Genomic DNA, 27,738 nt, shown 5'->3' with positions numbered 1-27,738 from the left:
GCTAACGCGCCGAAAAAGGAATAGTAAGCAACCATTAGCATTTCTGAGCATTTAGCAACCAAAGAGATAGCTTAGTTGTCAACCTCTTTGCTGATTACAATTAGATAAAGATAATTTAGCAGCTAAATACATAAATAGAGACAAAAATCAGGGTTAAAAAGTTAAATTAATGCTAATGTTGCCCCTGGACTGTAAATATGAATGGACGAAGCCTGAGTGAAGTCATTCATCTGTTTCTGCTTTGGGGTCCCATCGCTGCCTGTTGCCATGCTGGAAAATGCTGTCTCACCCTAACTGTCAGTCAACCTAACGAGAGCTGGAGCTGAGACGGGCCTTAAGCCTCTTGACAAACTGTTACATCGCGCCTGCCTGTCAATCATCAGCTACGCCTTATTGTTTTTATTGGCTTTTTTTGAATGGGTTATGTATGGGACCTCCGATGCTTCTGCAGCCAGCCTCAAGCAGACGGTCGACGAACTGCAGGATTTCTGCACTTCCGCATTGGCTTCATTTTTCAACACCAGAGGTTGTCACTTTGCGTCGCCCCATATGTATATGCTGAATATGTAGCAAGTTTGCTTCACCAACTGAGACAGCGTTGACACCTTGATTTTATGTTCTCAACCTCCAAAGACATCAGTTATTGAAGCTGGTAAGCTTTTGTAGCTGTAGGCTTCAAGCTCGATTTTGTTTTGCTATATTTAATGATGTGTCCCATCTAAACAATAATTATTGAAAAAAGGAATGGGCATGCTTTATTGTGAATATGGCTATCAATGTAGACCCTTCATTTGTTTTCCTCACTTTACATGATCACTCTGTATTTAAGGATGTGCTAGGGGGAAAAAACTGCATCACCAGACCCCCCACAAATGAACTCCTTAGCCTCAAGAGGAACAACCCGCACCTTCTCTCCGCTCACTCAGCTGAGTGAAGATATCACCACCTTAGAGTGCCAAGAGCTCTGTGAAAAGATGCCATGAATATATGAGCCCACACACTCACCCACTTCACTGTACAGAGGTTGACCTGACAGATTCTTAATCCCCATGAGGGCATGTTTTCTCCAATTATTTGCTCTTACACTTCACTGTACTGAGTCAAGAGGGGGCAAGTCATTAGCTGGGACTGTTTACCCTACTTTCTCAGCAGCCGTGCCATCTGTGAGAGCTCTGGTTGCATAAGGCTTGGCAGATAGGACACCTCCACAAAACCTGTTCGCTTTTATCCATTGTTTCGGTCTGTTCTGTCCAAAATTATCTTGCATTACACAAGTGTCTTACTAATCTTTCTGTTCATGATTGGACTCTCAATCTCCTGATCTCCTTCAATGATTTGTATCTTCTCAACTGTTGTACATCTCCCTCATCCTCTGTCCCCTCTCCTCCTGTCATCTCCAACAGCTGACAGACCAGACCTTGCCCCGTGGTGACACTTCACCCACGCCGACCCAAGCCAGATCACTCGTCCATGTGGGAGCCACAGAGCCAGGGCCAAGGCCAGGGTTTCTGCTTCTGTTGTGAGGGGGAGGAGGAGGTGGGGAGGCCGGCAAGATGGCCCTAGTCATCATAATCATTCATTGCCTGCTGGTCCTTCTGTCCTCAGCCTCCTCCCACTCCTCCTGCCTTTTTTGTCCTCCTCGTGTCAGGGCCACACGGCACGCGTATCAGCTGAGCCCAGGATGGTTGGAGTCAACGGGGTCAGGTGGCAGACGCCTGGTTAATTCTCCCGGGGTTGCAAAGTGCATACATCAGCTCTTACAAACGGATGCAGAGATGAGACAAACACACATGCATTTGTGGAAATCGTTGCACAAAATAATGTTGTAAATATAGAGCTAAATTGTTAGCGGCTTCGATGAGGACGAGGGGGCAGTAGGTCTGTCAGACAAATAGAGAGACCAGCATTAAGAAGGAGGTGGGGGAAGGTTATAAACACATGACCAGATGGAGAGAGAGATAGCCCTATTATGTAGATCCTTCCATCCCTCAGCCTTGTCTCCTCTCCTCCGCTTACATCCTTCATGCATATATACCTTTACATTATTCAGAAGGTTATAATGAGAGTAACTGAACGATGGTGGGGGTTAAAAAACAAAAGGTCGCTGGGCGGTTTAGACAGCAGAAGGTGGGCCACAGGTGTACAAGCCTTAGACTTATTCTTCTGTTTGACCTCTCATTATCACCCCCAAGTTCTCATTCAATATAATCCCATGTCCTCGGGTGTTTGGGGAGCTGCGTGGTGTCTGTCTATGGCAGTCTGTTCCCTCTGCATTCATATTTTGAGAATAATTTATTCTATATTTTTAATCTGTTATCTGCTCATCTGTTCCCTGTCCATCTGTGTTTCTCCCACTGCCCTATTTCCTTGCTATTGTTTTCCTCCGCTATCTGCTCATATTTCTGGTTTCTTCTCTATTAGCTTGGCAGATGCTTATCAATAATATGATTTTCAGCTGCTCATCATTCATCTTTCTGTCACGTTTGATCGAAACCTATTTTTAAAAACCCGGACAGTCTGCATATCTATCATCTCCTGCTCAATCTATCCATCATTGAGTCTGTGATCAGTCCATCTATCTATCTGTCCACCAGCCCGCCCTGGACGGCTTGTCGAGGAGAGGTCTGGTCTGTTGTTGCCGATGAACAGGTGGGGCAGGCTAACAGTCAGCACGCGCACACACACACACACACACACACACACACACACACACACACACACACACACACACACACACACACACACACACACACACACACACACACACACACACACACACACACACACACACACACACACACATCCAAGCAAGCTGCAGGGAGGTAGGCAGTCAGGCGCTCAGACACTGGCCCATATGGCAGACCTCTGGAGCTGTTGCCCTTTGCTGAGCAGGGGAGGGATGGATGGAGGGATGCAGAGATGGTTGGAGGATGCAGAAGCAGGAGGAGGCAGGGGGAAGCGGGGGGATGTTGAAATTAATCAGCAGGCCATCCCAACTGTCCACTGTCTTTGGGGAGTTGAGACATGCATTTATGTGGCTGATTGAATGTGGGGGTGGGGGTGCTAGGTGGGGGGATGTGGTGTGCTCAGCTGTGTAAGTCTACTTTACTGATTGTGATATATATTCACAATATTGAATTCTTATTTGACAGAAATAATCTTTTATACAAGAATGTTTATAAGTGCATACATTTTTTAATGTCCTGTTGATTTCTATATAGATTAATATTTAAATCTTTGATCTTTTTAATTATATTATAATATTTTTAGATCATTAACCTCAATGTGTCTTTTTTAACATCTTGTAAATAAAAAATAGAAAAAGGAATCAATATTCAAAATGTAAAATGATGTCTACTTGAGAGAAATGCTCTCTGCAAACAAAAGTAGTAACCTCCAAAATGTACTTATGTAAGTTTTTATTATATATTATTGTATTATTAAAATAGATGCCTTCACGTGTAGGGAGAATATTAATGCTGCTGCTGCTGGACTGCTGGTAGACTCGGACAAAACTTTACACATAAAGCTTTTATAGAAGTGAGATCTATTACAATGCCTCATTTTATGCATTAATCAAAATGATCTTGCCACTAGAATCTTAGTCTGTAAAGTAAATGACTACAGCTGTAAAAATAATGAAAGTATGAAGTACATATGGGCTTTTACAATGTAATGCAAAGCAGATCATTAAATATAGGCTACTGAAGTCAAACAACAGTTCCTCTCAACTAAACAAAAATACACTACTTTACTAAACGTCACTCTCACTTCTGTGTTTTTTGTACCAACATTTTTTTCCCACCCAAACCATGACTTGTTACTATTGTTCCAGATGACAAATAAAGTAATGGCAATCATAAACACTTTGACAATAACACTTTTTTTGACTACCTCATAGCGTGATTGGATCTGATGTGAAACACGGGTTTAGCAGTTAAAAGTCCTGATATTTATGTAACTTGAAGATGTCCTTAACCATGTTGGCTCAACAGTGTAAAACACAAGTGGACAAACAGTGTTCATCTAACATGGATTTCATTTCCTACAAACATTTTTAAGCTAAACTCAACACTTGAACCTAAGTTATAGGCCAACTTCAAGTCAAATGTGTAGTAGTTGAGCCAAAAACAAAAGAAACCGTTTCATTGTCTCTATACAGGAGGGGACTACAGGCTTCTGTATGACCAGCAACTTTTCATACCATAATATATTACTACATCAACTCCATCTACAAATGTGTTCTCTATGAGATGACATCTTTTCCTTTGTGTGTGAGAGATCCTTACAAATCCTGTTGGTCCATTCATTGAAGCTTTGAAATAAATATTAAGGCCTGGCACTGTGAAAAATAGGCTGGCCACCTGCTATTCACATCACAAAGAAACAGACTGGCAGATGTATAGACAGGGGGTCAGATGGTCAAACACTCTGTCATAATGCAAAACATCATTAGGTAGAAGCACTATACTTAAGTCAAGCACTGTTGTTAGAACCCCCTATTCATGTCGCTGTTATATGCGTTGATCTATACATGTGCTAAATAGTAAGTCACTGTATTTTCAGCTGGACAAAGACCTGTATGGGGTAACAGAGGGACACGTTGTTTACAATATTTTAATTTTGTTTCCTCAAACTGAACAAACTGCGTCACGTGTTCTACGTCCAATCTCAGCCAAAGCTGAATTTTCCAAAAAGTCAGTCACAAAAGTCACTAACATTTGTCCACTTGTCCTCTGGGTATTTTCTGACATTGTTTGACTGTGCGCTTGGTTTTAATCAAGATGCATACATTGAGTAATTATTTAAAATTTTAAACAGCTTACTGAAATGGAAAATGCAGAGATTGAACAATTCAGTATAACCAAAATAAGGAGCTAAAAGGGGCTAAAACTCACAGCTGAGCTACAGAGTTATACATTAGCATTTGATTCTTTGTTAATATAAAACATTACACTGGTCAAGGTTTTCAAAAAACATTTATCTCTTGTATAACAGTATGCAGAATTTAAGGAGTTATATCTGATTTCTTAATATCTTAAATACAAACAAAATGCTCTGAATTAATTAACATTTAAATCAGTAATAATTATGAATATCATCTAATTTTCCTTCACCATTTTTTATTTTCGATTACACTCCCTTTGCAATATATTATACACATGCACACACTGTCCATACCAATACAATATTTTTTTAGCCTGTGCAGCTCAAGATGTTTTCTCTATGTAGATCTTTAATAAATTATAACGATGACAAGGGTTTTATCCGGTAAGAAAATCTTTGATCTTTACCTCCTCCTTAAAATAAGTATTTTTTTTGCATGACTTCTGCACAAGCTATCTACACAAGTTCTTTTTAAGGTTGTTTATTCAAAACATTCTGAAATATTTACTTGACATATGGTTGGAAACATAAATCTAATAACTGAGGGGAATTTAATCCTGGGACAGATTGTGGTGATTGAAAGTTCTTTGACAACAAATGAATTGTATTGTTAATCTTATGCTCAAGAGATGAATACATGACATATTTTGATGTTCATCTTTAAAATATGTGGCTAACAAGGTCAAATTAAAAAGGTTCTGAACTGTTTTCCTAAAGCTGCTTTTTTTATTTATTCAAAATTAAATTGGCTTCATGTAATAATCCAAAAACTTTAAAAAAATATTCTTAACCAACAACATTATCAAATATTGAAAATCTCCAGCCATGGCATGTTTGAATAATATTCAAAAGGATGCATTTGATTGGTAAAGGCTCCCAGTCTTGAAGTAGTATAGACATTTGATCACTAGAGGGAGACAACAGATTGAGAAACCAACCTAAGGAGCTGGTGTTGAGCTGCGTATTTAGTTTGTATGTGTGTGAAATTCAATGGCTGCAAGAATTAAAGTTACAGATAATGAATCTATGACTGTATAACAAAGCAAATATTAATTAATCTTGTCATGCAGCAGTCAGGGTAATAATACAGTTCATCTTCTATGCAGCTTGTGTGTTAAAAGCAGCATCTTTAAACCATCTGTATAGGCTGAGAGCAATTTTCAGTCAATTACCCCAAACATGTTTTGATTAAGGGAGCAACTGCCCACCCAGAAAGAGCTGTTTTCTAAAATTGGGTGCAGGAACTTCTGTGCTATTTCACCTGTTGTGAAACAGATGCAGCCCATGCAGTCAGCCACACACACAGCTGAAGGGCTAGCAGATTACTTGCAGATGCAATAGGGCATAACAATGTGGACTGCTTCATCAGCTTGTTTCAGTGACTCATGCATGTTCTTAATGTCTACTCGGCGCAATTAAGTGCACCTCTGCTGACTCAACATGGGCAGTGTAATTCGTATCCGCGTTGAGTTGGAGTCAAGGCCAAGAGGAATACTACGACAAATAAAGTTTCAAAAGAAGATTGTGCAGCTTTGGCAGGGTTTTCCATATCATTTCAAATACAAAAAGTACAAGACATTTGCATAATGCTCTTACACGAGGTAAAATCCACTCATAAACTTAAGGAAGGGAGAAGATAGTTACAGAAAACAACACCAGAATTGTTTTTAAAGAACAAGAGAGAGAGAAGTTAGCCAATTCAAAAGTGATTGGACTGAATCAATAAAAACAAATAATTTGAATCAACTGATATCACTGGTTAATAAAAATGCGTCACATTTTACATTTTCCAAGACAACTCCACACCATTCATTCATTTTTAGAAATAGCGGTACAGTTGTGAGATTGAAATACTGACCTACACGCTGACATTAAGCTCTACATTACATTTTTAAAGGCAACCTATACCTTCTAAGAGACCATTCTTATGTGTTTCATTGTTTGAAGTCTTTCTTTTCAATCTGAAGGAATTCCCAGTCCAACACATTTAGTCCTCTGGTTTTGGTCGCTGGCCAGTAGGCTATTGATTCTTTTTTTTTGTCAGTGCTGCTCATACTGTGCTACCAACTCTTTTAGTGCCTACTGGAGGAAAGCTTGGGGCCGACCACTCTTTAGAGAACATCATGCTCATCTGGTGTTTACCTTGTGATTTTGCTTGGTAATGATAGAAGGGTTTGTATTCGCCAATTTAACTAAGCATCAGTTGTTGCGTCTACATTTTTTCTATAACCTACTTTGTTTTTATTTATTGGTTTGCCTACTTAGACATTAACCCTTGCCATTTCTATTGGGTTTAAGTACATATGAGTCATAAATAAAAGTTGTAAAATACTTTTCTTAACTTTAAACATCACTGTAAGCACATTTTCTGTCACAAGAGTTCAAAGTGAAGACGATTTGTGGATTTCACGCCTGATAGATTCAGCTCTATCTACTGGAAAGGCAAAGCATTGGACCAACTCTGGCTTTGGCAGCACTATTGATTTTGTTTTCTTCATGACAGAACGTCTGTATATCAGTGCAGTGATTTTGTGTCTGTCGGGCACATTGCAAATGAGATCTGTGATCTGAGCCCGGGTGGCTCAATGCACTTCAAATAAATAAATAAATAAATGAATGAATCAAAACGTAATTATGTGTGACTCAAGCGCACACAGTTCATTAATGGGGGAACTCGACAAGAAGCTCTTTGAACTTTGAGTGTGTGTGTCAACGCCGTTGCTAATCGTATCACCCTCAATTAACTTTACTTCTTACTGCTGGGTGGACCTCTTTGGAGGCGGACAAAGTCGGGGAGAGAGAAGGAATAGTGTGTGCGTGTGTAAGTGTGACTGTGTGTATGTGTGTGCCCCCTACCCCATCCCTCCACCCCCCCCCCCCCCCCCCCCCCCCCCCCTATCTCTTTACAGGACTGCCAGCCCGTCTAGAGTTATTCCAGGAATGCGTTGAACATGGCTGCCGCGATGAAGGCGCAGAAAACGGGACTGCTGGAACTTCGAGTGACCGTGGACCGTTGGATTCGGGTGTTGGCCACACTTACCGAGGACACGCTTACGGTAAACCCCGGGGAAGGTACCGAGGAGCCCGCGAAGCCCAACCCGACTCCCGCCGGTGCTATCAACGGAGACCCCCCGAACCTTAGCTCTTCCCCGGTCCCGGAAACCATCACCAACGTAAAGCGCACCGTGCGAGTTACCAAGCAAGATGTTGGAGGACTCGGAATCAGTATCAAAGGTACGTACATTTTAAGGGTGGGGGGGGAGAAAGTCACGCGTAATAAAAAGGCGAGTCACAGTCAGTCGACACAAGTTTAGACTTACTTTGAGTGCAGTTTCTGTCAACCACGGAGAAAACACCACCGTCGACTTGTCAGTGAAGTTAACTTCAAAGTCCGTTAAGTACTATAAATGAGCTATAGGCCTTAATGTCGCCCGGCTACCAAACTCCTTATAAATCACGTACACACTCCGTAAATACTTTTAGTGCTCGTGGTTAAGAAATGGGAAAAGTGACAGCTGTGATTGTCTCAAACTGTGCCTTACCTCGACGGGGGAACCATTTCGGTGTCCCAACAGTGACCGAAGAAGGCAAATTGTGACTGTCGTGTTTCTTAGTCGTGCTAACTTAGCGTGTAGCGTGTTAGGATTGAACAAAAGGTGAAACAATAAACTTACTCGAGTTCGGTTTCTGTCAAAACGAGGCTTCTACATGTATTTTGATAAGTTACAAATCAGTAGGACAAGCATGTCGACAACTGAAGCGTCCAACTTTTTTTTTTTTTTTGTAGTGAGGTGAGTAATCTAGATAATGAATGGGTAACATAAACCCACAAAGTCAGAGGATAATGTTAAAATGAAGAAAACCAACATAATACAAAGTCCCACCATAATAGCAGAACAATCAAAATCATATATAATCTGTAAGCAACATCCGTTTTGTGGCATAAAACATTGGGTAAGACCTACCTTCTTTTTTTACTTTTAGCCATCCATCAAAGGAGAACAGTGCTCAAACATTGTAGAGAAACGAGGAGTCACAGAAACATGAGTGAATCCATCACTGGTGGGCTAATGTGTATTTTTGCTGAATAAGCAGCCTCAGTGCATTCAAAGTTGCGGCTTCATCATGACTTTACTCCAGCACTGTTCCTAAAACGCCTAAAAAGGAAAATGGTTTCTTGCAACATCTCCAAATTTTACAAGCCAGTCTTACATACCTGTGCTGTGTACTGTGTGGTTGATAAAAGCCTTTTCCTTGTACTGTTTACTCAACCTGCAGCAACAGGCTATTATCTCACTAGAGATCTTTTTTCTAGGAGGCTTTAGGCTATGGAAATACTGATTCACACTCTGAGGAAAAATGATTTCCAAGAGGTGACCAACTTAATTTTTTTTAATAGCTGAAATTTGACAGACTTGTTCCAGCAAGAGACATTCAAGCCCAAATTATTTATTTCTTTTTTGTCCACATTGTTTGCCACAAGATGTCTTTTGCGTCTGTTTCCCTATTGCACATTTTGTATCAATTTGAATGGTTATTCTGATCTTACTTACAAGAGTTCTATTTTCCTTGCTCGAACTTCAACTGTTTGTGCCACTTACATAGGCTACGAATTTAATTCAGACATGGAATGGCTGAACTCTGATATGTGTTTTTAAAACCTGTATGTATGTGAATCTTCATCTCCTCACATGTTCCCAATCTGTATGCACAAAGGAAATCAGTTGGCCCTTGGCTAATTCACAGGGTTGATTTGATAGACAGCACCACTATTGGCATATGGCAAAGATGGTTTGTCATTGTCACTGCCGGTTAAATGCTAATTTCTGTTCCCCCATCAGCTGCCAACAACAACAACAACAACATAAAGCCAGCCTCTAATGACATAAATGTAAAGTCCTTCTCTGTGAAAATGGGTGGCTTTGAAAATCAGACAGCATGTTATTAAAACAAAATCATAGCTGGCACCCTGCTGGCATGTCATTGTTGTGATGCTGGTTGTTCAAAGGCAGTGATGATGAAGAGAGGGAGGAAGATGGGTGTAGCAGAGGGACAAAAAGAGAAAAGCAAAGGCACAAAGAGCAAGCCAAAGATGAAACAGGGCATTTTGAGGAGGTCAAACAAGTACACAGGGAACAAATAAAGAAACAAAGACAGACACGGACAGAACAAAAAAAGTAAAGTGTCAAAAAAGAAACAGGATGAAGCAAACTAAATAACACGGCACATTTTGTTGTGGGCCTGGCTGACACCACATTGTGAACAGCTGAGAGGAGCAGCCCACAGCAGGCAGTTGTCATTGGTCGGAGATGAAAGCTATGTGGCTAGGAGTGGAGGACTCTATGTGTGTTAATTTTAGGGAGCCCACTCCAGCTAGCAGGAAAGCATTGAAGCAGTCAACCTTTACTCTCACATGGCTAAATTTAAGAAGACAGGCTAGGAAGTGAGGCTCCAGTTCTCCAGACAGGCCCACTTGTCAGAATAGAAGAAGAAGAAGAAGAAGAAGAAGAAGAAGAAGAAGAAGAAGAAGAAGAAGAAGCAGAAGAAGAATCCCTTTTTTCTCAGCCACTAAGGTGTGAAGTGGTGCTTCTTACCACAATTAAAGTAGCTGTAACTAAAGTTAAGATCAATTAATTGGAGAGCTGTATCATAAAACAGTATTTGGATTAAACAACTCCCCAGATATTTGTTTTAATTGTGGCGTTGTGTTTGTCCTACTGAGTTAGGACTTTTTTTTTTGCCAGTAAAATCAATGCTTCATGGTTCACAGGAAAAATATTAAACTGTGATTTGAGGACTTAAAGCTCTCTTGACAACTCCTATAAATATGAAAATTCAAAATATTTATTTCAGTTAACAGTTCTGGAGCATTGTTATGTAACTAGTCTTGGATAAGAAAAAATCTATAGTCTCCTGCATTCTGCAAAAAGTTGTTTTCTAAGTTTTGTGTATGTTTCTCTTTTTTGTGTCATTGTAATGTTGCACTCCATACATTTGCTGATACAACTAAATTCTTTGAAAGGAGCATTATCGCAACAAACACCTTGTTAGCACAAAATTACCTAATGAGGTACGTGTCAGTGTTGCATAAACCAGTACCATTCATTTATCTGTCATGGGTAGCCCCAGGGGCTCCACCCTACCTCCAACACCAACAGCCTCCTGTCAGCTAAGTGACAGGATGCCAGCTGGAGGGTGCCGACCTGTGTTTGACATGAAAAGTTGGAGGACAGAAAACATAGGGGTGGGAAGTGAATAAGGAGGATTAAGGAATGTGTAGGAGACATAATTGACAGTATTTTCCTTCATAATGTCAAGTATATGTTTGTTCAAGATTCATGTCAGAAACAGTTATTTCAGATTTTACGTACCTTTACAACAGAGAAAGACGGATAATAAAGGACATCTTAAGGTGGAAATGGCTTGTTTTGTATCTCAAAGTTGGCCCTAAACATCTTTGCGCAGGCTCAGTAGTTTTTGGTCTCCATTGAAAATGTCCCCATTCATTTGCAACTGTGCAGTGGTTGCCAGCTGTCAGCGAGGTGTAACCTACATACATTTTTTTTTAATGATTTGTCAAGTTGAATTAAATTGCATTGCAGTTGGTTAAGGAGGTAGTTTTGTGGTTGCCAATCTATGGGATGGTACATGAGACATTCACATGTCAGTTTTAATGAAGCTGAAAGGTCACTGCTCATATTCTGCAATGGCAATCAGTGTTGACGTCTGCAAGACATTACATCCACCCTTCATTAGAGTTTTTTAATTCAATCAATTGTGTGGTCAAAGGATCAGCTCCAGCAACGTTGTATTTTTTTGCGGTTGTCTTTTCTCTAGTTCTAGCTCATTATTCTTTCAAAAAATTTTCAGGCACGGTTATATCACTCTTCAATTTCATGTACATCAGAGTACAAATGCTTCCTTTAAACTTTTGATCCAATAAACCCTAAGATCAATTTGGCCATTCTGCCCGGTTCACCCAGTGGCCACTGACTACTGGATGCCCAGGGTTTAAGCTTTAAATTATTCATACACACTAAAATAACAATAATAATTTTCAGCTTGTGTATTGCTTTAAGTACTATGGGGTCCTTATGCACTGTTAGGAGGCTATAAACCAATGCAATTCTGTACAGTTCATTTGTTTTGCAGATTGGGGCAAAGGTAACCTGAAGGTTAGAAAAGCTACTTGTGACTTGATGGTATTCAAATGTAATCCTCAGACCAGCTGGGAGAGTTTGGATGGAGCAATGAGCAGGGCACTGGCCTCTCAGTAGCACACTATTATGGTTTCTGATTAATAATTAACTAATTGTCAATCAGAAGCACAGGTTTATTTTTTCCATCTAGTAAAGTCTATCAAGCAGTGTCATAACTTTAAAACAGATTCATCTTTAGTTACTCATAGGGCTGCTCGATTATGGTAAAACTCATAATCACGATTATTTTATGATATAGACATGATGATTATTAAACACGATGACTCATTGATATTAAAACATCTGCAATTATTGAAATTAAACACTCTGAACACTTTAACATTCTGAACACCTTGAAAAACAAGCAATAGATGGTAATAGATGTGTGGATAAAAATATATAAAAAACTATATAATTTTAACAAATTAACTATGTTTTTGAGGTAGTGGTGAGGTACTCCTCTGGCCAAAATATAACAAAAGACATTTTCCACACATGACAAAACCTTTGGACAAAACGAGAGCAACACTGCACAGTAATCGTTTCATCTCGTAGCAAACATAGTTTATCCATTGCTGCCTTAAAGTACATGTTGTTCCTGTCACGAGTCTCTTTCTTATAAAATGTGTCTTTCATTACTTTGAGGTGAAAAAAATAAATGTGACTTTTCCTATTTGACAGGATCACCTGCTGCCAAGGTTTCCTTTTTTTCAAAAATCAAAATCTTGGGATTGCATTAGCACAGCAAATTGTAATATTTTGAAAAATATACTTCTATATTTTTTGTTAGATAATTATTCACAGTTCATCAGTGGTACAAGTGCACAGATGTTAGTAGGAGAGTAGTTATATGAATATAGTCTACTACTCCCATGTACAGGGCCAAATAGTTTGTCTCTATAACCAACAGAACAATCTGCCTTTTTTTTGTTTTTTTACACACTGTAAATGTTTAATCACATCTTGATCCTAATTTAAGATTATTTATCTTTACATATTTCACATATAAGGTATTACAAAGTACTGTTTCCACAGATTTGTGATAAAAAATAAGAAATTAAATATTTTGCAGATTTGACAAAAGTGTTGTTGTTTTCTTTATTTTAGCTTAGCATATAAGAATTTGGTCTAACAACCAATCCAATAGACCCACAGCATGGTATTCAGTCTCGTACTCCAGCGTAAGAAGAATCATTGGTTATCCTTCAATTGCTTTTCAAGAAAGCAACGACGTTCAAGCCACTCAGACAGAGACCATTGGTGAGGCTCCTTGTCTCTCTGTAGGCTAGCTGTTCGATGCTAAACCTCTCTATGGCTTTCTCTCCAGCTGTATATGATCAACACTCTTGATAAAAATAGCTCTTTACAATTATTAAGTTCTTGGGTGACAGTCAGAGATCCCCATCAACCTACAGCTGCATGCACACTGTATGCTTGAGTAAATATACTCTGATTCCAATTCTGGTGACATATATTAATGGTAAAACTACTAACATTGCTGAAGTTTCCCCTTCACCTCAGCTCCCCTTTAAGATTTTCTATTAATGCATCATGATTCAATAAGTACAGGTCACCACCTCACATCTAACACTCAGTCAGGCAGTAAAGTAATGTCTAATGCCAGGGAGCGGTCAAGTATCGGCTAAATCCCTCTATCTAGACTCGAAGAGCACTGACATGTAGTCTGATTGTGTCAGCTCAGCCCCCTTATTTTTGATTTTTTTGTGCACCAATAGTGGCGTCCAATGCAAGATCTACGAGTTAAATCCAAAGGAATCAGCCAGAGGAGGGAACCTGTGAAAGATGTATCTGAATTGAATTACATGTCATCCTCTTTTAGATCATTTCTCACTCGCCTGAAGGTAGGAGTCCAACTGCCTGCTGACATTAATGACGATATTTCTCATGAAGAGTCGAGCCAACAGCAAGTGGCAGATCCATCAGCTTACTAGCTGACCTTCTGTAACAAGAGAGAAAGGGAAAGAGGGAGAGATAAGCACTGCAGAGGTTCATACGGGCAGATAATTGTTGATGTCTGTCCTCATTTGCTCTCAGAACCTTAGGACTGAGGTCATGGCCGTGGCATCATGGATGATGTTGAATTTCAAGTAACAGCTACTTATCTGTGTTACTGTACAGCTGAGTTGTGTTATGTTTCAGCACAGTTCGTTTGAAGCATGATATCTAAGCATAAGTTGATGAACGCAATCATTTTGGAACATCAATTTATTTATAATGCACTGTTGTCAAATTGAGTTAAGCTCACCCCTTAATCATATTTTCTACTTGCATTTACTTTCCTGTGACATCAAACTTTACCCTTTTTGCTAAAACTATTCTAGATCCCTTCTGGGGGCCTTTTGTCTTTATTTATAGGACAGCTGTAGAGAGACAGGAAATATGGGGAGGAGATTGTGGGGCAGACATTCGTCAAAGGGCGGAGGCCCGGAGTCGAACCTGCCGCCGATGTGTTGGGGTTTGGGGCCCTGCTTATCTGCTAACCTACTGAGTTAAACCAATGATTTTATATATTATTGTCTCCAAACAGTAGTCCAAACATATCAGTGTAGATAATAGCCCCATTGTAGGTAGTTCCACACTGTCTGGTCCAAGTTCTCATTGTCGGACTGTGTCAAGGAAATGTTCTGGAGCTTTCCAAGAAATGGATTTTGGAGATTCAGATACACACTGGCTGAATCATGTATGAAATATTGGCTGCACCCCAGCAGCTTAACTGTCGTTACATGATAGCCAATGGTTTCTGATAATGCTTTATGTAAAGCAGCAGATTCCCCCAAAAAAAGACCAATTAACATTTTTCACCTTTTTTATACAGGTGGGAAGGAGAACAAAATGCCAATCCTCATCTCCAAGATTTTTAAGGGCCTCGCTGCCGACCAGACGGAGGCGCTTTATGTTGGTGACGCCATATTGTCTGTCAACGGCTATGACTTGCGGGAGGCCACACACGATGAGGCTGTGCAGGCGCTGAAGAAAACTGGCAAAGAAGTCATCCTTGAAGGTGAGATATATTCAGATAAAAGAAATCCGAACTGAATCGGTGACTTCTTTGTCTGATACAGCCTTTCACGCTCTTCCTTCTATTGTATTCTCTGCCTTGCTGACGATTTGATCTGCAAAGTCGGGAAACTAGGACTTAACTATAACTGCAAAATGTCACAACCTTCTCTGTTGCATGATAAAGATGTCTGCCGTATTTCTTACACAACATACTCTTCAGAGTAGGAGAGACCCAGACTCCTATCTTTCATGAAAAAGGGAGCATTTCCACCTACTCTGTCTGCACTCCACAGCTCTAAATAGATACATGTATGTGTTACACTTTTCCACAACGCTGACTGATTCCTGCTTAAGGGTCACGTGATGAGCCGAGAGAAAGGATCAGTTAAATGGAAACTTTGATCAGACTTCATTGGAAACATCCAAATAATGAGTAGAATTGAAACAGTAAGAAGGAAACCAAAGACTCAAAAGCAAAGAAGAATATTGTTGTAGCTCACACCTCTGCGTAACGTGGCATGCTAATGAGGAGTTTGTCGAACATCAAACACTTTTGACACTAAATGAATGCACTAGAGGTTCGTTTTGAAGCTGAAACTTCACTTTAGCATCTTCTGTGTATAGGATCTGCAGTGGAGTTGGCAGGTGTTTGCAGGTCTTTTTTCCCCTCACATGACCTGCCAGAGCTTATTTTCAGTATCTTTTCTGTCCATTTCTTTCGTCATTTACTCAGTGTGTTTGTGCCTTCATGTAAGTGTTTGGGTGTGCACATTTGCCTAAAAGCATCAGTGCAACATCAAATACGAACAACCTGTTTAATATGAGATGTGATCTTTAGCTTTGAGGACAAGAGAAAGGATAATAAACAATCTTTCCCCTTGCCAACGGATTGCATCATACAAATCTGCGTCCCCCACAAAGCTGACGTCAAGTGCCTGGATTAAATTCTGAATTCACTTTTCTGCTAAAGGCAAAGGTTGATTGATGTTATCGTTCAGAAAGAACATGTTTTCATCAGGAAGCATAGAACTTGACACTTTTTTTCTTTTGCTTTTATTGTCCCTTTGATTCATATACTGTATACCCCATGTGTCACTTTTTGTGAGGGATTTCACACACACACACACACACACACACAGGCTGAGCAGAGACTGACAGTTATAGTCAATGATGTGAGACGAGTAGAAGCGTCGGACTGTGGAGCTCTTAATGTAAACTTCCAGTAAAAAACATGGTGTGTCCAAATAGAGACTTCAGGGACTGCAAAAACAAACAAAAATCAGTACTTAGCATGTTGAATCGGAAAAATATAGAGTATAACGATAATATACACTGAACCAAGTGAAACATGACAGAAACTTTCCATTTCAGAAAAGAAACACTTAAACAAGAGTTACCAGTTTTCCATTTGACAGCATTTCTGTGGGTTAACTTGCACAGTGGGTCAGCGTCCGTAACTCCAGCCAGCCAAGCAGATACAGCTCCAAGCTTCAGCCAGGGGAAATCATTGCAAATCCCCCCTGCCTTACTTGTCCACAGTCAGGCAGAAAAGTGTTGATATCAGACGGCTCAACCGGCACTGCTCTGTGATCCGTCGTGTCAGGAATCATTTCATGGGTTTCCCTTCTCCCCTGAGGACCCGAGAGAGGAGGGAAGAGACGATAGAGGCCTGGAGGCTCACTGAAGGGAGAGGGTGGAGTGTGTGCGTTCATGTGTTTGTGTGTACTTTTTTTTGATGTCCTGAGATTTTCTTTGATGCTGTTTGTGTATGTCTGCCTGTCTGACCAGGAGATAGTCTGACCCAGAGATTGAGGATGTATATCTGGAGTGGAAACCTTTTGGAGTATTTTTAGGAGAAGAGGAATAAGAATTGGTCAAAACTTTAGAGCCACCAGCTTCCCTGCAGCTGTTTTTAAATCAAGATGTTATTCCAAGGCTGTTTTTTTGCATCATAAAAATACTTGTGAATACATATGACATGAAGTTCAAGCACAATATTTCTTTCGGTTTTTGGCATTCTCTCAAGATTCTGGAAACACAGTCAGAAACAACCTCCTTGTTGGCAGAACTACAGTGTTAAAGGTCGGAGTACCAGTATTTCTTACATGTGCACAGCAGCAACAAACAAGCCACCACGGCTGTGCTCAAGGCAGTTTGCATCGCTCCGTGAAACTCAGAGACGGCCTTGACTGAGATAAAGGAGAAAACTGCCTCCATAACATTAAAATATCTGGAATATGTGAGCAGTAATACTTGAATTTGTCAGATAAATGCTTTCACAAAAGGAGTTATATTACAAGCCTGATTGGCATGCTGCGCTTGTGGCAAGGTTTTTTTCTTCCTCCTTTTAGACTCTTTTGGAAGTCATATGAAGAGGTATTTTTCATAGCCTGTATTAAACAGGTTTTTTTTCACTTAGATCTAAACAGTTTTGATGTTTGCTGCAGCATATGTTCAGAGATCTGCCTCGTACCTTCAGCAGTTTAATCGAGTGGAGGAACATTTTCAAGGATGCTATACGAGTTCTCTCAGTGAGTGTGTTCTGGCTACATGATTTCTTTGAAATAGTAGATTAAAGGGTTAGTCCTGGTTTCATTACGGTGAAGTTATATAAGGTGCACATCCATAGTCAAGTTTGGAGATCCGAGTAAGACCATATTAGCAAAAGCTTTGGAATGATTCCCTGTGAATGGCACAAAAGCAAAACTCCACCCCAGCTGAAAAAATATACATCAGTCTAAATCTGGGGCTTGAACTACCTGATGATAGAGTATTATTTAGTTAAAGATCACTTTTTACTATCTACAATGTTGTTAAGTACTTAAATATGAGCATATTTAATTTGTCTAATCAATGACTCTTCTTTATAAAAATAATAATGTTGATAGGAAACCATATCTGTAACAGGTAACAGGTGACCTGACACTAAAAGCTAAACCCGAATTTAGAAGGTGCAAAGCTCTTTCCATGGCTGTTTGGATATATAAAGATTAAAAACATTAAGAGTAAAATACATCTACGATGCATAACCTACCCTAGCTTTAAGTTAAGGCTTTATTTAGAATATTTTCCCCTTGTATTTTCCTTAACAACACTTCCTTGGTCCTTAAATTGTCTCAACAGTAAAGCTTTGAATACAGTCGATCAATCTCAATCTCTATTTTTATAAAAAAAAGATTCATATTAAATGTTATCTCGAGACACTATACAAAAAGAGCAAGTCTAGACCATACTCTTTAATATATTATTTACAAAGATCCAACATTAATCCACCTGGAGCACAGCACTTAGCAACGTTTAGCAAAGTATAGCCCTGGCAAGGAAACCCTGCAGAAACCAGGAGCAGAACCAGGTCACCAGATCAATAGTTTGAGCGTTAGATTCCGTCTTTACGCTTTGAACCACAGTGTACCAGCACTTTGACTCCAAGGACACATGGACAGTATTTAACTCTCTCTCTCTCTCTCTCTCTCTCTCTCACACACACACACACACACACACACACACATTCACACTTAACCAAGTGTCCTGACCTGTCCTTTGTAGACCATTTATCCTTCCTGTCTGCGTTACACCTCATATACATACATGTGTGTGTACTATGTTACTCTCTGTGTGTGTGCTGTTCTGTCAGACCTTGGTTGCCCGGAGAACAGCCTTACCATTGAGCTATCACCACACACACACACGCACACACACTTTCCTTTATGGTTTCTACACACACACAGTAGTGGAATGCACCTCATCTTGGCTAGCTGGCGTGATGGATGTTCTTTCAATGAATCCAAATTAAAATAGAGAATAACACAGTGCAGTTCAGAATCCAGTTCTACATACTGGTTCTTACCCAGTCCATTTTGAGCAGCCATTTTCTTGTTTTCATTTCACATTTAGTCATTTTTGTGACTAGAAGTGATGTCTTATAGTTTCAAGATGTTCTCACACTTACAGTTTCACATAATAGACGTATGAATCTTTTATTTTAAAGGAAACCCAATATGAAACAGATTTATAGCTGGACTCTCACAGCACGTTCAGGTGTGATAATAAGGTTAGCCTGACTGGGAAAATGTCATGGTGACCTATACTCTACTTTCTCCATCTTCTCCGCCTCTCTCTTCACATTTACACACAGTCTGAGACACTCTCACCTGGAAGATGCAGCAGATTGTTCTCTATTAAAACAAACACACACAAATGCAGGTATGGACACAGCACACACACACACTCGCACGCCGTACCCAAACACACACTGTCAGGCTGTAAATGTCGGTGGGAGGAAATGGAGGCAGCTGTGGTTTTATGTTTTCATCTGGTCTGTTATATTTATCTGACCCTCTCAGGTGTTTACTGTTCCTCTGTCACACACACATTGATTATTCCATCACTGTTTTGATTTGAGGTGCAATAGGAACATAGAGGTAGAGGACCAGAGGGCATCCTACTGGGAACAGATTGTGAGGAGGCTGTCTTATTTCCTCTTTTAAACAGACACATTGACTTTGCACAAATTCTTATTTGTGGTAACAGGTTTGAGGAGAGCAGGGGCAGGATGGTTTACACATTCACACTCACACCTGGGAGCTGCTCAGTGTTGACTTTTTTCTCTGTTTCTGGCTACACAGAAACTGCCGGGAGAAGCTTTATGTAATCTTTAGCTGGAATCTAAATGTTTGAATTGGGTGAACATTGAGTTTACCCAAATAGTCCCAAGTCTGTAGTAGGGTGTAGTTCAATAAAGCCTATTAGTGAATGGAACCAGTGATACAAATCAGAAATATGTTTTAAATTTTCTGATTCTGTATCTGATTCCATTTGCAAATAGACTGTATTGGACTTTGTACTATAGATCTACTTGTCCAGAACATTGACAATGAGCTGGTGAGAGTGTGATGACCTTGCTTCAAGCTCTTTTTGCTTGCCTATATATGTTCTTGCGCTCTTCCGTTGATATTGAGGTCATGTCCAAATGCATATTGTTTTGATATCAATTTAAAAAAGGGGGCCCCTCTCCCAAACAAACAGAGTAGATGTTGATAGCGTGTCCAACTAGGGCTGGGTATTGTCAATAATCTCACTACTCAGTTTAATTTCAATTCATTGGGCGATTAATATGTGTTGATATTGATTTATAAATACCCAAAGATGACAGAAATACCCAGATAATTCATTACAATACATTCTGATATTGTTTAAATCACAAAAATCACAGTACGGTGACACCCACAGTGCCCTCACAGGAGTGGGGATTCAATACAACGGAAACAATCGATACCAGGATTTTTTGATATTGAATTGGGAAAAAATATATTGCAATGCATTGATGAATCTATGTTTTTACTCAGCCCTAGGTCTGACATACACAATCCCCCACTGTGTGCTACATGTTTTAAAGATAGATTCTGATGATTTTGTCATCAAACAAAACCCAAATCCAAAAATGTTTGACAGCTCCTTGTGGACACTCTCAAAAACTGGGCGAAACAAATCCTGCCATCAAACAAAGAGAAGAATGAAGATGCAATAAACACAAAAGTGATGAAAGAGGAGCTTACTTGAGCAGCAAGAATTTATCACCTCCGCCCTTTCAGCTGTATGATGTAGTTGGCTTGCTTGAGTGTTGGTTTCCAAACATAAAAAAAAAAACTAAACACCTCCCTAACATTCTGACTTCATAAATCCAAAATGACCTAATTTAAAACAGACATGTTTTGGTGTTTAAGCTTTACTAGTAACTTAAACCAAAACAACTATTTAACAGGTAGTGGTATGTTCAGTTGCATAAGCACTGTAAAAAAATTGTCTCACACATTAAGAGCAGAATAATAATAATACAGGGATCTTTCTTGTATACATAAGTAAAGACACAAACACATTTCTTATCTTTAATTAAAATAAAAACTAGTGTCATGGCTTGGTGTTCCTTTTCACGAGTCCCTCTCACATGGCACCTAGAACGACTGTAGCATTAAGAAGTAAAATCTGTAGAGAAAGTTTGACTGTCTTGTTACATATGGTTAGGTTCATTTGATACTTTCTAAGGGTATTAGCTTAATGTCAGACTACATTTTTACGGAATTTATTTAAAATCCAGGGGGACATAATTTCCTTTGCCTGTCTTTGTGTATGAGCGTGCACGAGAGTGTGAGGGGACAGACAGAGAGAGAGAGAGAGAGAGAGAGCTAGTTTCCTCTGCCAAGACATTTCTGGACACTGCTGCTTCTTTCTGTCCTTTTCATTAAGGCATTGTGCAGGCTGAGTACACACACACACACACACACACACACACACACACACACACACACACACACACACACACACATGGATTAAGTAGGCTTAGTTGTGGAAACTCTACAGTCTTTTCCCTTTCCAGAACTTTTGAGGAGGTTAGGATGTGTAATGGGACTTGTTTGTAGGCCAAGTCTCCTGATTTCTGTTCTCCACATTGAACTGTTGGTTAATGTTTGAGCTTGGACTTTTGACCAACTGTTTGTACAATGTGTTTGGACAAAGTGTGTAATAATTGGGACGAAAACCACAAAATATTAAAGGAATGTCAGTAAAGAATTGAGAAATGAATAAACAGTGAAAATAATTATTTGTTCCAGTGTATATCTTTAGCCGTTTTCACATATGCACTCCGGATAATATCTAGATAATTACAGGAGGACCGCTCCGGAGATTCTCCCGACCTAGTCGTTCACATATGCTCCTCACAGCGGGGGACTATCTGTCAGCGGGGAAGGGGGTCGGGGGATTTCCTGAGGTAAGACGTGACGTAAATAAACACCGTGGAAGTAGCAGCCGAAGCAACAACAACATTGAGTCCGCTACACGATGCTATAATGAGAATATTTGCCTTTTTTTCCCACAAAAGAGCGGAAAACAACATACTGACGAACAGAAAACATCATGTAGCCGTTTAATTACGTGCTCGGAGATTGTAGTGGTCGCGTGCAGACACGTTAGGCAGTCACTGTATATAAACGTCATTCTCTTCCCATTGGCTCGAGTTGAAATCTCCCGAGTATATGCTGCCGCGTTCAGACATCAGCTCACTCTGACTTTCTGCGGAAACAATACTAGGGGTCTGGCCGGAGAAACTCTGGGTAAAGTCCGTGTGAAAAATGCAGCTGTTTGCGTTCACATATAGCCTAAAGCCCCTCCGGGTAGCCAAATCTCTGGAGTTTTTCAGGAGATTTCCGTATGTGTGAAAAGGGTTTTTGACTCTCCACTTAACTGATTCTTGGACACGTGAACCCTGGCATTTCATATCTCTATGTAATCAGTTGCTAGGTTGATGTTGATTGATCATTGATTTCAGTCACCAACTTGTGTTGAGATCATGCCGCTCATGCATGCTGTGTGTCGAATCTAAGCTCGATGATCTCTTTTGACATATTGATCAGTCTCATTGGACACCATGATTGCACTCTTGACTGTATTTAGTGTAAATGTGACTGCATCGTTCCTGTGGAAGTGAGAGCATTAATACTGCTTCTAAAACTGTCACAATGTGAAAATTCAATATGCACAAGCAGGAATGTGTTTCAGGAGTGCCTGAGGTGAGATTAGGTTTGAAGGGGTTCATTTGGGTCGGTGATGAGTGTTCACTGAAGGATGCTTTGTCAGCATTCTCAACAAGAGCTAACCCCAAACCTAATCTCTCTCCCTCTCTGTCTCTCACTTTCCCTCTCTCTCTTTCTATTTCTCTCTCACACACAACTGTGCTCCTCCCTGCATAAAATCCTCTACTCTTACTGACTGCATTTTTATTGCACACTTACATGCAAACATGTAACTTGTGTGTTAATCTGCAGCTGCAGCACAGTGCTTCTGTTAAACAGTACATGTGTACATAGTTACTTAAGATCATGTTCACTCTATTACACTCATATTATCCATGTAATAATTCAAAGGATGGAAACAGGCAGCTCCTTTAGAAGGCAAAAGACTGCAGATAAGCAGTTTGGGTTACATTTTGCTTTGATGGCTAAAAACCATATTTCTTATCTACAATCCAGCTCTTCAAGGACGTGTGGATATAGCCCCTCACAAGACGATACATACCATTAAGTCTTTTTAAGCAAGGCCAGCAGAGAGATATACACTCTCCAGCCCTATCTTCCTGCACTGATTCAAGTCTGGTTAAGTGAGTGATTTATGGAATATAATGACTTTGGGGAGGAAGTTTTAAAGGGCCTCATTGGGACACAGCAAGCTGCTGGTTAAACTGACAGCACTGTTCATTCTTTTTGTAGAAGTTCAGGTTCAGTTACTGCAGCAGAATGTGGCTGTTCACAGTTTGCATATAATGTAATCTCTAAATAGCCTTCTATTGCACATGAAGTTTCACAGACACACATACTGTGTCTACCTGTCCTCCTGGAGGGTGACCCATGTCTCTTTTGGACATTGCCATTCAGGTTGCCAGGGGAGACAAGTGAGATTTTCTTAATTCACAGTTTCCAACTATAAATTCTCAGCTGGCGTCTTTGGGCCAAGCTGTCTCAGCCCCCTCGGAGAGATGAGAGTTGGTGTTACTGCCCATTAGCTAATCTGTTCTTCTGGCTGGTGGCAGCTGCGAGGCTCTATGGTTTGGAGTGTTTCCACTTCCAGTAGTCTTTTTTTATTCTACATTTTGTGTCTCCTTGATCCTCCAGGAATTCATAGTCCTCTGCCAGAGTTTACAAGCAAGTCAATTCATTTTGTTGAGAAATAAAGGTACTAATTTCCAGTGCCAAAATTCCCAGTGCAGCAAAGTAGTGACAAGGAAACCACAGCGTAAACTCACCCATCTTAATAGTCACTCTTATGCTAAATAGTGCGATAGTTAACAAAGTAAACATAAAACCGTACTTAGACAAATTAGATAACCAATATGGAAAATGTTTAATAAGGTAATAAATCAAAAGGGAAGTAGGGTCATTTCAAAAATCAATTCCCATACTGTCTGACTTCTCTTTGCAACCAGTGGTGTAGCCCCTCTGCTGGCCTGATTTTTCAACATATACTTCTTTATTTCATGTTGTTGCAACATTATTCACAGTACAATCACTATAGAACCTGTATTACCTGAAAATGGTTTATAGTAGTTTGAAACAGTTTGCAACAAAGATTTTACGGGACCACTCATGCACAGTGTGGCATTCAATTAACTTGCGAAACCACAAAGAACAATTGTGTCAAAAGCTGTTGTCTGCAGCACTAGAATCCTGTTTTTTTTTCTCTCTTCTCAGTCGGACCTGCAGGATTAGTACATTTCATTCTGTCCCCAAACATCGCTTGGATAGCTTGTCATGCTGGATTGGTACAGTCACTTGTGTGTCCTTTGCCATGGGGGCTCAGTGTGCTGTCTTTGTCACATTCCTTGCTTTGCTGACTTTCACTGCAACCTAATGAAATATGTTTGAAAAAAAAAAAATAGCAGAAAAATTGCCCTTGGTTTTGCAGTCCAAATGGCTTGTCTGTCCTAGCTCGACAGTGACCATTAGACAGTGTCACAATGTTATCTAGTTGCAGATAGAATGACTTCTATTAAAACTGGAAGAACAATTTGCAGTACTGGATTGGACACAGTTTTGTATTTTTCTCTTTTATCTTGATTTGATCGGCCTGTCAAAGTAATTGATGCAGTTGCATGCAAGCATATTTTAATGTGGCCCACACGCAATCAAACACAGATATTTGACTGATGTGCTTGTGCACAATAAATACACACATGGCCCACTCAAGTTTGTTATCAGATTCTCATCAAGAGGTTTTCTGGCTGCTCATGGAACCTCTCAAAGGTGGGGTGTTGTTTTAGCTCGGTTTGAAGCAAACTGAGTCATGTCATATCTGCCTACACAAATCTACAGAAGTGCGAGTGACATGCATGTAGTACTGTATCACCTAATTAAAACTTTTTGCCTTGTGCTCTTGTGACAGTATAATTATCACTTTGAAAAACAAAACCTTCCCCTTAAGGCTGAATGAATCTCTCAGACGCCATCCTCCATTATCTTACAAAGCTTCTTCTCCTTGTGCCTGATATAGTCTTGATGAAAAAGAAATATTCCCAAGTGACTTCTTTAACAGTAAAGAGATAAAGACTCTCCACTTTATTTTATTATAATCTCCATAAAGGGTTGTTTTGTAGGGCAGTTCAGTGTAAAGCACAGCTTCATTAAGTCTGATTTAATTAACAGGATGATTTTTTTTTCTTCTTTCTGATTGAAGTTTCGCAGTCAGCCTTCACTAACCCTGGGTCTGTCTCATTTAGCCATAAACACTTCTTGCTGTATAATAATGCCTGCACATTTTCCAGTGCAGTAGCTGACAGAAAATAGTTTTCTTTAGTCTGTTGCTTGTTTATTCGCTTTGTGTGCACTGTTCTTAATTCTAGTTGAAAAAACCTTAAGGACTCGTCACAGATCCGGGCCAATTGGTGTTAATTGCCTTCAGGACTCAAGTAGTGTAGTCGTAGTGTAGTAGTGATGTGTTGTTGTATGTAGGTGTTCGCACTAACTTGTCTTTCTTATGGGATACCCTATACAAAGATATGTCTTGCTTTGTTTGTTGCTTAATCAGGTTTTGATACATTTGCAGTGTGTCATGTGACTATCACTTCTGTCACATGACATCTTCATAGTAGACACTTCCCTGTTGATAAAGGATTTTTATACTGCATCAGAGTGCCTTGTACTTTCAGTTTAGACTTTCCACACAACAAACTTTGTTTGTAATCAGGACAGTCATTTATTTATTAGCTAGTGTGTGCTGTTGTTGACAATGTCTTTGGCAATTACAGAAAAAAGTCCAGCCCACATTTTGCTCTAATTCTTTAAAGTAAACAATCCTAAATGAAGTGATCACTGAGAAAATTCTGTCTCTGTTATTTTCTTGTTGCAAGTTATTTGAATTATCATGCCATGATACCAGGAAAGGTTAATGTGAGTTTTGTATTGGTAAGTGAGAATGAAGGTTATTGCAGTCATATAAATGATAAATAATTTGCTTTATCTTTTAACAAAAAGCAAGTGAATCAATAATTTCCATGCAGTGATGGACATTTGCTGCCATTCAGCACGAGTTTCTTAAAATCTTTAGATAAAAACAGCAGAGAAATACCACATCAATTTATAAAGTGTGTATTTAAATCAAAATGTGACTGGATGTAATTAGAAAACATACTGTCCACAAGCTCCTCTTTGTCTACATTGGATGTACTGTAAGTGTGTCTGTCCCAAACCTCTACGCGTGCCCCAGCTGTGACACCTCTAACCATGTGGACTCGAAGCTCGGCTCCTCTTCCTCCGTAGCCGCTGACCCGCGAGGACATCGTGCTTCAAGTCAGCGAGGCAGTGGATTAACCCTCAAAATAACATTGCTTTATTAAATCACAACCCTCCGTCAGACCCTCTCTTCCTCTGTGGCGTCAAGTTTGCTTAACAGACCCCCCTCTGCCCTGATCTGGGGCCCCTGATAAATTGGTGGGCTGATCTCTGTGCCACTCTCCCAGTTCATTACAGGCTCAGACTCCACTGAACCCTCTCACAGTATTGTGCTGGATGTGCATGTTGGAGACGGAGGAAGGGGGTGGGAGGATAATAGGGATAGGAGACAGTTTATGGAGCGATTATAGAGAAAAAATAAACTAATGCATTTCATGTAAAAAACTGATGACATATATCATGAATGACATCTTCAGCTTTTTAAACAAATGCTGATTCATGAAAATCTTAATTGATCATTCACTTGTAGAGATTGTAGCTGAATATGGAACATCTCATCTGAGATTTCAACCACACCCTCTTTTGTTATATATACTGTATATTTTAATGCATCAAGAGCAGAGGCTCCCAACCCTTTTTCCTTGGAGTCCCCCCCTCCACACTTGTAAAGCTGAGCCCCCCCCCCCCCAAAAAAGTGATGCATCGCTTTAAAAAATAACATGAATTTGACTAGTTTTACATGGATAAAATCCTATCCGAATATGCGTACACACTTTTTCTAACCAAAAGACCTGTGTTTACATTTCCCAGTAATGATTTAACATGATTTTATTATGTGCAAATCATATTTTGACAACTTCCGAGCAGACAGAGCCTCGCGTCCCCCCTAAGATCTTTGGCGCCCACCCCAATGGATGCCCAGACCCTAGGTTGTGACACCACTGTCTAGAACACACAATGTAACAGTACAATTGAAAAACAACCAGGTGAGTTATTTTTTTTTTTCAATCCCATCGCTGTATAAAATTGAGAAGCAGATGTTTGCAAGCAGTTTCAATTCGTCATTTAGAATGGGGGGAGAAAAATTGGAAATGACGCACAGCAAGTGGCCAATCTGACTCATACCAGGCAAATGAGCATCAACCTATAAATGGAAAATTGTGTTTCAGACTGCAACAAAAATCTATCCAGACACAAAGTAAGAAAAACTAGTTGGAAAGGAAAGTGGAAATGTCTGCAGCTAAACCTCCCCTCACTCCTCTCTTGTCCTCTGCCAGATCCTGTTCAAGTTCCCTTCACTTACACTTTGTTAAATTAGGATAATTAACTCTCCTGACACACTATGCAAAGTAATCAAATCTGCACGTTGGCAGTATGTGAATTAGTTTAAAATTCTGATTGGGTGTGCTATTCAC

The 27,738-nt window shown here is 39.9% G+C and overlaps 1 protein-coding gene across 1 annotated transcript in view; it reads left to right on the top strand.

Annotated features, from left to right (window-relative positions):
* The first annotated feature begins 7,763 nt into the window (after positions 1-7,763).
* The window catches only part of snta1 (syntrophin, alpha 1), a 33,715-nt gene continuing 13,740 nt past the window's right edge, over positions 7,764-27,738 (top strand). The window contains exons 1-2 of the mRNA XM_061043292.1: positions 7,764-8,121; positions 14,923-15,108. Of these exons, the coding sequence (XP_060899275.1) occupies positions 7,839-8,121; positions 14,923-15,108 (469 nt within the window). The 5' untranslated portion in view covers positions 7,764-7,838. The remainder of the gene's footprint in view (positions 8,122-14,922; positions 15,109-27,738) is intronic.

This window comes from Labrus mixtus, chromosome 7 (assembly GCF_963584025.1).
Source record: "Labrus mixtus chromosome 7, fLabMix1.1, whole genome shotgun sequence".
NCBI lineage: Eukaryota > Metazoa > Chordata > Actinopteri > Labriformes > Labridae > Labrus > Labrus mixtus.
This window is presented reverse-complemented; position numbering and strand designations above follow the sequence as displayed.